The following is a 13,039-nucleotide window of genomic DNA, read 5'->3' on the forward strand; positions in this document are numbered from 1 at the left end:
TAAATCAGATTTATTAATCACAATCGATGTTAAAAAAAGGAAAATCGGAAAATCGATTTTCCTTTTTTGCAGTTGGTTGCATTACAGACAGAGCTCGTCTAGTCATCTTTGTTTGGTCAAGAACATTGTAAATGTTGTCACTTTACTAAACTCAAGGAGGATTTACAGTATTTTTTAATTTTACTTCATTCCCAGTAGGGAAATTTGTTTGCTATTTTTCTTTAAAAATAAAGATAAAATATTTGAAACAATTTATTCCATTGTCTTTTGTAGTTTTACCAAAAAAATCGAAATCGAAATTGAAAATCGGGTTTTCAGAGAAAAAAATATGGATTTTATTTTTGTCCAAAATCGCACAGCCCTACTGTAAGCCATAATCAGCAATATTAAAATAATAAAAGGCTTGCAATATTTCAGTTGATTTGTAATGAATACAGAATGTATGACTTTTTTTTTTTTTTTTTTTAATTGCATTACAGAAAATAAAGAACTTTATCACAATATTCAAATTTTCTGAGACAGTCCTGTAGTTGCATGGCATTACAATTTCTTGATCGTTGTAGATGAACAACAGCTTCTTTCGGGTTATCGCTTCAGCGGCCACCTCCAGAGATTAGATCATTGTGTTCCACGTTTTGATGTTAGCACAGGGTTTGTACGTGGGAATACCTTTCCTGACACAACCCACCACATTTATCTGGGCTTGGGGCCGGTGCTATGAGAACTCTCGTGAGCCTTTACGGGCTGTGTCATGCAAAAACAATCTTGCGATGGCAAGTTCTTGGCCAAAGAAACTAGAACCAGGAACAGTCTACAGAAATCAAATTAATTTAAACTATGATCGGTCCACATTCTGTGTGTTTCATGTTTTCCTCACTCCCACTGCTGAGAATGCAGATGTAAACGACTGAGACGTTTGCAGTGATGACTCAGCATCACAGTTGACCGAAGCTGCTATGATACTGATATTATGATGATATTATGATATTGATCGCCTGCATTTTTCAGCAGGGTAGACTCCTTGTTGATTCTGTTGAAGTGAAGATGCTGTAGTTTCAGCAGTCAGTGGTTTGTAGTTTTGTCTCCCACCAAGTATTGCCACATAGCTGAAGTCTTTAGCGTGTTGTCTTTTTAACAACCGAAAAGACCTGAAGCTTTACAGCAGATGATGTTCAAGGCCACATGGACTATGAGACTGTGCTATATTTCATTGTAAAGATGCAGTGAAAATGATAACATGCTGGCAAATGTCTTTTGAAGCTTGGCTGTTTTAAAAACTGGACACACCAGCCCTGAAAACTGATTATCCAGCTGAATGAAGCTCCATAGAAATAAAAAACTTTGGTCGTAGACACCCGTGTGAGTGTCGGGATGAAATAATTTCCCACCAGAACATGTATTAAATGAGCAGTGTTAATTACTCGAAATGTCAATGCTTTAAATGCTGTTACTGACTAATGTATACTCAGTACTCGAGTTGTAAAAAGAATTCAGGGGGGATGGTGGATTTGATCATATGGGGACAGATAATTTGTGCTGATTACAAATAATATAATATATTACAAATAATAATAGCAGTGACCAAAACAGCTGCAGAAATACTGCAGGAATGACATAGCAGCAGTTAAATGCAGCCTTCTGTAAGCTTTAAATATCCACTGGACTTGCATAAAATACATCAAAACACAAAAATAAAGAACAGTTTTCTGAACTTATCAATATGACTCTGTCCTTCACAGGATAAGTAACATGGATCACTGCAAAAACTCACAATCTTAACAAGAATATTTGTCTTATTTATAGTTAAAATGTCTTATTTTAGTAAAAAAAAATCTCATTACACCTAAAACAAGACTCATCACTGGAAAAAACAACAATTTTCACTTGTTTCAAGTAGATTTTCACTTGAAATAAGTAGAAAAATCTATCAGTGGAACAAGATTTTTTTGCTTGTAATAAAAGATAAATCTTGTCCCAGTGGCAGATTTTCTTACTTATTTCAAGTGAAAATGTACTTGAAACAGGTGAAAATTGTCAAATAAGTAATTTTTCTGGTGTTATTTTTCTGGTGATGACTCTAAATGTTGAAATAGCAGTAAAACCACATTCATTGATGAAATTACATAAGGGATGGAAAGGGGGGATGGCAGTTTTACAGGGGGGATGATTTTGACTTTTTTATTTCAGGAGGGATGCCGTCCCCCCTCATCCCCCCTCAACTCCAGTACTGTGTATACTATATTCTTGGTCTCACTCTTGAGCATTTTAAGGCTGCTCTCGTCTCAGTCGCTTTGTGAGTTTGTAAAGCTTCCTCTTGATTAAAGTTAAATATTACGTTGATAGAAATCCCAGCATACCTAAGTCAGAAATTACACACAAACATTTTCCTCCAATGCAGTTAAGTTGGATACATTTTCTTCTCTTTTTCTCTTTAGTCCATCTCCTTTTTTTTCTGACATCTTTAACATGAATTGCAGTCCTGTGAAAAAGTAAATATCTCTCAAACTAAAAGTACACCCAAATACAGACGCAATATGTGGAAAACTAAGAGGATGTGTTTATGTCTTTCTTTCTTCTTAATTGATTTAATTTCCAGAGTTTGTGGTTGCCCCAGGTTTCACCTTGTAAACTTGTTTTCAGTGGTTCCATCGTGCTGATGTTTGACTCCTGTTCCCTGCAGAGTCCCGACCTGGAGCTCCTTATGGCTGTATATGATGAGAACATCCTGAAGAACCCGTTCTACCTGGCGCTGGAGAAGCAGAGACCGGACCTCTGCAGCCGAGTGGCAGAGCTCCACGGCATTGTGAGCCACACTTTCTCTCTTGTTTAGATTGCAGGACTTCACTGTACGTTAACCACCAGGATGTGAGTTTGTCAGGTGAATTATTGCCTCTGGAGAAGCCGTGATTACTGAACACTGATTAGGAAAGCAGATGTGTAATGCGTGGACTTGCAGACATGCCAAAACTCCCACTGTCCAGCTCCTTCCTGTTTATGATTTCTCAAAGAAACAAGGAAATTATGGTTTTCCACACTGTCACAACTCTGATCATTACCCAAGTAGGGCTGTTCGATTTTGCCCAAAAATAAAATCTCGATTTTTTTCTCTCAAAATCCGATTTTCGATTACGATTACGATTATTTTGTGAATTGACAAAAGGCAAAGAAATGATTTCAAATATGCTGTTTTTTTTATTGAACATTTGCCCCCTTGGGCTTTAAGTGCAAACTTTGCTCTTATTAAACCAGAAATGAATGAATAAAGTGCAAAACTCTGTAAAATAAGTTGAAAAAAAGTTTTAAAAAATATAATAAAATATAAAGTTTTATCTCTGAAAAAAAAAAATCAGCAAATCAGCACTTGCAAACATACAGTAAGTTATATTTCCAATTAAATAAAACAAGACATTTTCTAATTAAACTAAACTGGGTCTTTGCATGCTAAATAATAATGCAACCCATGAAGGAGGTAGAGGTGTGTAATGTCAGTCATTACATTTGCTATTCACATTTGCAAGTTTTTTGCTGGAACACGAGCCGGTCTACCCGGTGGCATGTTAGTATATCACCATGGTTCCAACGCCCCCTCCTACACTAAAGAGCCTCTCCCATGGGGCACTTGTCACAGGTTTTGAGAGGTATTTCCATTAATCATTAATATGGTATCAATCATTAATATGTGTGCAGACAAGGTAAAAAATAAATAAATAAAAAAAAAAAAAAAAAAAAAAAAAAGTGAAAAATCGATTTTACGATTTTCACGTTTTAACATCGTTCTAATTACATAATCGCGATTACGATTTAAAATCGATTAATCGAACAGCCCTATTCTAATCGTTGGTTATAGATCTCATAATTATGAAATGGCTCTTATTTAGCTCTCAGCTTTTACATTTTGCATGAGGTTGTTTAAATAATGTGCTAATTAACAATAAAACACAAGAAAGATGGACACTTCATTTAAAAATACATCTTTTAATGAACTTTGCTGCCAGTCGTCCAGGTGTTGCATCAGCCAGCGCCATATTTTTGAAATATTTTGTACGCTATTGTACATGTGCAACTCTCAGCAGAGGTAGGGAGGGAGGGAGATAACTCAGAAAGAAAGAAAGAAAGAAAGAAAGAAAGAAAGAAAGAAAGAAAGAAAGAAAGAAAGAAAGAAAGAAAGAAAGAAAGAAAGAAAGAAAGAAAGAAAGAAAGAAAGAAAGAAAGAAAGAAAGAAAGAAAGAAAGAAAGAGAAAGGTCATGCCTCACTCTGTTGAATTTTCTTTTCTTGTTTTTTCTTTTTTTTTTGGACGAAAATAGTCGACAGTGAAATTCATTGGCGACTATTTTTATTATAAATTTTTGTTGAAAACGTTGACTTATCTCTGCACCCCTATTGATACCAATATTGCATCAGATCAGTCCTGATTCAGTTTGTGTAGGTTTTAGCATCCCAGTGCATTTCTAGCTGAACATCACTTTTATTATACAGTTAGATTACACTTTTTCTCTCTCTCAGCATCACTTTATGAAGCTTCACTGCTCAGAAATGAGGCATCGCTGGTTCTCCGATGTCCATTTTGCTGAAGACTGAAACAACAATATTATATCCTATTACAGTTTGAGTGCTCCGTCTGGTTTCCTGAGACGAGCGTGGGTCAGTGTGGTATTCCAGCAGTCGTCTTTGTTACTGTAAGTGAGGAACAAATGAAAGCCAAAAACAACAAACTCATGTTGCTGGCAGCAAAGACGGTCGGTGATCTACGCCAGTGGAGATTAGAAGTCATGAGACTGCAGAAAGGAAATGTGATAACACAGAGCTGGCCTGCACATGGCTCGACTGATCACATCCTTGTAGCCGGGAGTTCTGCATGTGTGTGTGTTTGACTGATGTTTCAGCAGCAGGTAGTCGTGTGGTGTCACCGTGGGTATTATTGTGGTTTCAGCATTTCAGAGCAGCTTCCTCTTTCTCAGCCCTTTTTTAGCTCTCGCTACATTTATGTTTCTGACAGAAATGTTAGTAGTTTCTGTCACATCTAACATGAAACAAACCTTTTAAAATGTCAAACTTTTATGAGAGGGTTTGGTACAAATAGACCAGGTACAACAGTAGTGTCATATTCTACAGGACTGTCTCAGAAAATTAGAATATTGTGATAAAGTTCTTTATTTTCTGTAATGCAATTTAAAAAAAAAAAAAAAAAAAAAAAAAAAATGTCATACATTCTGGATTCATTACAAATCAACTGAAATATTGCAAGCCTTTTATTATTTTAATATTGCTGATTATGGCTTACAGTTTAAGATTCCCGGAATATTCAAATCTTTTGAGATAGGATATTTGAGTTTTCTTAAGCTGTAAACCATGATCAGCTATATTAAAATAATAAAAGGCTTGCAATATTTCAGTTGATTTGTAATGAATCCAGAATGGATGACATTTTAGTTTTTGTAATTGCATTACAGAAAATCACAATATTCTAATTTTCTGAGACAGTCCTTTATAGCTGGAAACAAAAGTTGGACTTCAGTCACGTACGAGAAGAAAATGGAGAGATTTGAACAATATTTTTAAACGGGAGACACTATCGTTATTGTTTCACTCCAGCAAGTGCGCTCGTGTTCACTTTTCAGAGGCAGAAATGGCTGATCGTTCATGTGATCAGTTATATGAATAACGCTTTTGCTACATCAGAATTAACAAAAGCAAAAAAAAAAGTACCTCAAGTGACAAACACTACTTACAATTGTACAATAAAAGCCTTGATGTAAATACAGTTGCACTATTAAAATAAGAATAAATTCTCTAAGCTTCTTCAGGGCGTTCTCAGAGGTGGACATAAATCAAACGATGTGGAAAAACAGCAGAAAATGTTTCTCTGAAACTGGTGTGATGTGATCGTGATGACCGACGCCTGCAGCAGCGATCAGATGTGTAAACGCAGGCAGCAGCAGCAGCTCTGACCCATCAGGACGTCTGAGGATACTCAGATGATCTAGAGCTCAGCTGCTGCCGTACGGGGAGACGGGTTTTACTCATGATGGCCTGGAGGAAGAGGATTACATTCAGTTTGTTAGCACCATTCCATAACAAAGCCTGTCTCAGGGCCCTTAACCCAGTGTAGCACCGTCACACCATCTCGCTGTGTGAGAAGAACATTTCATTCTGCACTGTTACGCCTCTGTTCAGCCTTGGGAGGCAGATACGCAGCTGAAAGGAGTGCTGTGCTAACTGGCAGTCCAGTAGGGCGTAACAGCGATGAAAGGATGAAAACCAGTGCAGAAAACCACATTGGTCAGCACATCACAGGAGCGGTGATAAACGGGTTGTTGTCAGAACGTAGAGCCCAGGGGTCGGCAACCCAAAATGTAGAAAGAGCGAATACTGGACCAAAAACACAAAAAAACAAATATGTCTGGAGCCGCAAAAAATGAAAAGTTTTAGTTAGTTTAGTTATAACTGGGGGAAGAAATGTGGAGAAAAAAGTCAAAATGTCGAGATTAATGTTGAAGTACAATCTCGAGAAAAAAGTCGAAATGTTGAGAAAACAGAGCCCAGGGGTCGGCAACCCAAAATGTAGAAAGAGCCGTATTGGACCAAAAACACAAAAAACAAATTGGTCTGGAGCTGCAAAAAATGAAAAGTTTTGTATCAGCCTTAGAATGAAGACAACACATGCTGCATGTTTCTATATTAGTTAGAACTGGAGGGAGATTTTATTTTTCATTATGCACTTAGAGAAAAAAGTTGAAATGTTGAGAAAAAAGTCGAAATGTGGAGATTAATGTTGAAGTACAATCTTGATAAAAAGTTGAAATGTCGAGATTAAAAAGGAAAGGAAAAAGGAAGAAAAAAAGAGAAAAAGAAAAAAGAAGAAAAAAGGAAAAAAAAGGTCAAACATTTCTGAAAAAGCTCCAGGAGCCACTACGGCGGCTCTAGAGCCGCGGGTTGCCGACCCCTGGTATAGCCAAAACAGCATCAAGAGCGTTGCCACAAAGGGGAACAGAGCCCCAAGTGAGAAGGAAGCTAATGATGCTACTTTAAAAAAGAAGAAGAAGAAGAAAAATGACTAGCCGGGTTCGTGAGCAAATGAAATTAAATTTATCGTTATCGACTGCAGGCGCCCGTCATCAGTCCACGTTTCTCCAGAGTTCATCATGTTGCTGTTGTTTCATCTGTGTTTCACTTGAAATTGACAAAACATTTAGCAAACACGTCATGCTCTTCCACAGTGCGACAGGTGAATTGAATACATGTAATTCTTGTTTTTTCCATTTGTGAAAAGTAGTTGTTGTTCCAACTCACACCTCGTGTTAAATGAGCTTCTGCCTGGTGAAGTTGAAGGGTTATTTTGACTGAATGAACCAAACTGATGGACTGAAGGGTTGAGTGAAGTTAGTGATGGTAGATTGTCATCATCTAAGGACATCTAGACAAAAAAACAACAACAAAAACTAGATTGAAATCTTCCTGTTTCTGATAGGACCAACATTGTTAGAGCATAGTGCTCTCATCAGGACAATCAGCACTTCAGGTGTTTCAGCGCTGAAGAGCATGATGATGTAACTGTGTCTATAAACCGAGTTTAAAGCAGCTGTTATCCTGACGTTTTCCTTCAGGAATTCATGTAATTCAAAGGTCACTAAAACGGGCCAGATGAGGGGGGTTGTGACGAAATACTGTTAGCTTTCTACGCAGAGAGACGCATAAAGAATATGGAAATCAATAGTTCGGAGGACATTCTGATAAAAGCCAATAGCGTCATACGCAGAACTAAATTTGACATTCAGGCAGTTCATTTTCAGGTTTCACATGAATGTTCCTGTGTACAAAGATTAAATGACACGGAGAGATAATTCAGTCTGACTTATACGCAGAAAACATCAATTTTCAATAAGTAGCATTGAGTTAAACCCACAGCAGTTACACTGAAGTATTATTGTTTATAACTTGAACCAGAAAAGAACAATTATCCTTTTATTTTTGACTGAATTGGCATCAATTTGTCATCTAATGCACACTAAGGAGAAGTCCACAGATCGTCATACATTGTGATTTAATCCAGTTTGACTATGCCTGTTTAAATATGCGCTGAGTGGTTAATAAATTAAATAAAAAGTACATTTTTCTTCCTCTCCCATGTTGTGGGAAACCTGCAGGTTCTGGTTCCATGTTGTGGAAGTGTGAGCGTCAGCAGCTACTCGGACTCTCACTTTGACAGCTACGTCCTCCAGCCGGAGGATGACAGATACAAAACTGTGGATGGAAAGGTTCGTCTTCACAACCTCTGAAAAGGAAGCCCATCTTTTTGGCCTTTTATGTGATCAAGACATTGCCCGACACTCGAAAAGCAGCTCCATTTGGATAAATCCTGATTAAATCAAACACTCACTCGTTCTATTTATTTAACTAGAGGCCTTTCATGGCTGTGACAAACTCTTCATTGGAAAGCTTGTTGGCCCTAAATTCTCCTAACTGGACCTGACACATCTGGGTAGTGCGGTCTGTTGACTTGAGAGCTGTTTAAAGAGCTGAATCTGTTCAAGTCTAATCACCATCATCTTCAGAGTAACCCTTTTAAGAATGAGTCTGGTCATTGGAAACTTTAAAACTCAGTTTTCTTACTCTGGAGAGAGGTATTTGATGCCCTCAAATAGGTTTTTCTACAGGATATCCCACAAAACCCCACAGTGGCACTGCTGGGAGTAATACCCAAAAACCTGGATGGGAGGGCCAAGAAATACCTTTTAAATATATTAATTACTGCAGTCTTGAAGTGCATAACTTAGGGCTGGGCGATATATCGAGATTTTAATATATATTGATATATTTTCAAACACGATATGGTACGAGACAATATAATTTATATCGATTTAAAAAAAAAAAAAAAATATATATATATATATATATTTTTTTTTTTACATTTTTTTTTTTTAATGATTTTGATATAGCTTATTTTGTGACAAATTGACTTGAATGTTTTATTTGAGATTTGCACAAATGTTTTGTTATTTGCACAACTGTCAACCTCAGTGGAAAAGTCTGCCTGTTACTGTCTACATTGTATTAATTGCACAGTGTATTTTAATTTAATTGTTATGCAGGAAAGGGATATTTGTTTTATTTTATTCAAGAAGCATTTTTATTCTATATATGCAGGCAGTTTATTTTTATTTCATTTGTTTTATACATTTTGATATTGTGCAGACCTCTGTTAATAAATGTACCTGTGTGACATTTGGCACGAGGCTTTGTATTAAAACTGACTGTTTCTTTAAGGGTTTGCCTCAGAAAGAAATGAAGCTAACAGAGATGCTATGCTATAATGCTTTGGGGGAAACCCCAATTAAGGCACAGAAAAAATATAGAGATATATATCGAGTATCGCCATTTAGCTAGAAAATATCGAGATATGACTTTTGGTCCATATCGCCCAGCCCTAGCATAACTATTAGATGGCTGAAACCAGACAATATATACAATATATGGGACCAAAAAGTATGGGATCTCTATCAAATGGAGCAAATCACTTACTCATTAAGGCTCCAAAAATCCACCTTTATTAAGCGGTGGAGCTGCTTTATTAATATGTCATAGCTTTATTAATACAATGAGGTCTATTACCCAATGTTGCTCGGCCTAATTCTTACTGTATTCCCTTTATACACATCTTTTATACACATGCCAATTTTTCCTGGAGTAAATATGGTGCCTGCTTTTCTATACACACCGTTGTACCTTGGAGTGGACAATTATTATTATTGATTTTACCATTTTTTAATTTTATTTATGGGTTTGTTATTATATACGTATATTTTGGAGTGAATAATTATGTTGTTGTTTTCTCTTGTTTTATTTGCTTAATACTTAAGTATAATGTGTAAAAAAAGTGGTATGCAGCTGAAAAAGAAAAAAAGAAGAAAATGTATGTGGTGTATTGTTGAAAACTAAACAAAAATTAAGTTCCAAAAAAAAAAAAAACAACTCAGTTTTGCCTGAAACTGGTAAAAACACGCCACTGTGACTGAGTGAAGTGCTCTCTTTGCAACACACACACACACACACACACACACACACACATGCACACACACACACACACACACACGCACACACGCACACACACAGTTATTTAGGTGGACGCAATCCCCAAGTTGGTGGTGCTTGAAATGACAAAACTGTGAATGTAAGAAAGTGGTTGAAACTGAGGCTCACAGGAAAGACTTCCTTAGTTTTTTTCCACGAGCTATGAGATCTGTTACTCTTTTTTTTTTTTTTTAAGTATGTGTTTTTCTTTCTTTTTGGATGCTGCAGGAGGTCAGGATCCAGGACAGGCGGGTCCTGCTTGGAGCCGGCTTCCCTCATCCAGCTGTGGTCCCCATCCTGTTTGAGGAAACCTTCTACAACGACCAGGAGCAGAGCTACAGCATCCTCTGCATCTCCCGGCCCATGGACGTGGAGCCCAGCCCGGCCGAGATCAGCCCGCCCCCGCCCTACTGCCTGAGGAGCCTGGACGACGTCCGGGAGTTCCTGGGACGCCACGCCCAGAAACTGGACAAATTCATCCAGAGCTTCTGTCAGACGTTCAAGGAGCAGGAAAAGAAGGGATTCCGTCACCAGATAGTAGGAAAAGCTTTTATTTGTTCTGCTTAGTTGGACCGTACTCTTTCTGGGTCTCCTTTCCTGTTTTAGAATATTAGAAAGTGTTAAATGAGTCTTCTAAGAGTTTACACACAGCTGTCTTTCTTGTGTCCCGCTAGGACTTGGTGAATGGACTTTACACTAAATGTCTTCAGTGTTTGCTGAGAGATTCTCAACTGGTGAGTAAAACCATCCTGCAGGTCCAGCTGTGATAGTGATGATGATGTTCTGACGGTCCCACTTCAGGGTGGACGCTCTTGCATGTTAAAATTCTATACCCAACGCTTCATTACCACAAATCTCATTTTTATTTATGTTTGTTTGTTTGTTTTGTTTATTTCGAACATGTATAAAAAAAACAAAAAAAAAAGATAAGAAAAACAAATACAGGTGGGCATTCCACCACATAAAGAAAAAAAACATCAAAACACATATTTCAGTATTTCATGTTCGAAAAGGAGTGGGGGGGGGGGAGTATAAACTTATATAATCCCACCCTCTTTCCACAACTAAACATAAATTATATGTCTGTATTTACTTTTTATACACTAATATATAATTAAAATTAGTATATTATATATACACTAATTTGTATAAATATATATCATTTTTACAAAAATAACCTGTTTAATACCAGATACCACTTTTATACCTCAAATAAACTATTTCTTTATGTTTCTTCTTAAATTGTTTTATGTTTGTACATTCTTTTAACTCCAAATTCAAACCATTCCACAGTTTAATTCCACAAACTGATACACAGAAACTTCTTTTTGTTGTACGCACAAGTAAAGATTTGAATTTTAGGTTTCCCCTTAAATTCTAACCCCCTTCCCTCCCAATAAATAATTTCTGAATGTTATCCGGTAGCGAATGATTTTTTTTCTTTAAACATTACTTGTGCAGATTGAAATGCCACTAAATATGTAGTACATTTTAAACAGCAATAAAGCCTAAATGTGTAAAAAACAAAAATCATTTAAGACGCTTAGAATAAGAACACTTGGAAAACCAATTTAACTTGCTGATTCTTTTTGTCGGAAAAGAATATTTAGGTTTTTAAACCAGCGACTTCATCAGTCACCAGTGACTCTGATGAAGTCTAATCTAAGTCTAGTCTAAAGGCGAAAGTAATCGCTGAAACATGTCAGGTATTTAAAGACCTAAATATTCTTGTCTGACGAAAACAACCAGCAAGTTAAATTGTAAAGCCATGGACAAAATGAACTTTATTAAATCACTTGGAAAAGCTGTTTACAAATGGCAATAAATGGGGATGGGATCTCGTGGCACTTCATTATTTGATTTAATTACAATTCAGAGGGAAGTATGATGAAATGATCATTGAAAATAAAGTACTTATAATGACCCACAATTAACTTGCTTACAATATTTTCTATTAATAAATCAAAGCTCCAGAACAGAACCAGCCTTCTTTATGGGTTTGTTAAAGCGCTAGTCTCTGGCTCTGATGCTGCTGCGCCAACAGATGACTGAAAATATTCAACATCTTGCTGCAAATGCTGAAGGACCTAATCTAAAAGTCTGCTCTGGCCTTTTCTTATAAACATTATCATGGTTGTATCTCCAGTCCAGTCTGTTGTTCAGGTGAACACAGAGGTATTAATACTCCTCCACCACCTCCACTTCTTCTGCCATGATGCAGAAACTATTGTGAGGGTGAGGTGTACAGAATGAAGAGGAGTGGTGAGAGTACAGTACCCTGTGGAGCTCCTGTGCTGCTGATCACCTGATCAAACACACGGCCATTCAATCTCACAGACTACGTTCTGCTTGTCGGGTAGTTGGTAATCTAGTGGCGCTTTTGCACTAGTACCTAATCGGCTCGACACGGCTTGTCGCGGCTCCACCCGTTTTGTCCCCGTTTGTTTTTCCACCCCCAGGTGAGAAGTGGGGGGGTTGGGCTGAAGCTGCTGTGACGTACGCGATTGCGCAACACCTTTGTTCGTGTCGGCGCTGATGAGAAATCAGCTGGAGCCGCGAGCGGCTGAGAGTAAAACAGCCCGTCTACATCCCTTTTTTAATTCTCACGTCAGCCACCAGGTTTATGAACATCTGCACCTCAGAGTTGGATCACCAAACAGACACCAAACAGAAGCGAGCTGAGCAGGTACTAGTGCAAAAGGGCCATAGATGACTATGGGTTCGTTGAAGCAGGTGTATGGTGGCGTCTTCAACTCCACCTCCTCCACAATAATGGCCCTTTTCCACTAGTACCTGCTCAGCTCGCTTCTACCCGCCACGGCCCCGTCTTGCGCTTTTCCACTACGGGCCGAGGCGGGTGGAGCCGCGCCAAGCAGATACTCTTTCTGTAACCATTCTGCCGAGGTTCTAACCGGGCTGAGCGGGGACTATTTCTGACGTCACCACCCTCCACGCCTCTGATTGGGCGGG

At 37.9% G+C, this 13,039-nt stretch overlaps 1 protein-coding gene across 4 annotated transcripts in view; it reads left to right on the forward strand.

The window, feature by feature from the left end:
- ankrd27 (ankyrin repeat domain 27 (VPS9 domain)) overlaps window positions 1-13,039 on the forward strand; it is a 53,228-nt gene that overhangs the window by 7,364 nt on the left and 32,825 nt on the right. For all 4 annotated transcript variants that reach the window (XR_009782719.1, XM_061722233.1, XM_061722234.1 and 1 more), the window contains exons 2-5: window positions 2,681-2,803; window positions 8,146-8,256; window positions 10,298-10,606; window positions 10,744-10,803. Coding sequence is in view for 3 of the 4 variants with exons in the window: in XM_061722233.1 (XP_061578217.1) it covers window positions 2,702-2,803; window positions 8,146-8,256; window positions 10,298-10,606; window positions 10,744-10,803 (582 nt within the window). In the remaining variant the exon portion in view is untranslated. The remainder of the gene's footprint in view (window positions 1-2,680; window positions 2,804-8,145; window positions 8,257-10,297; window positions 10,607-10,743; window positions 10,804-13,039) is intronic.

This window comes from Cololabis saira, chromosome 5 (genome assembly GCF_033807715.1).
Source record: "Cololabis saira isolate AMF1-May2022 chromosome 5, fColSai1.1, whole genome shotgun sequence".
NCBI classification, from domain to species: domain Eukaryota; kingdom Metazoa; phylum Chordata; class Actinopteri; order Beloniformes; family Belonidae; genus Cololabis; species Cololabis saira.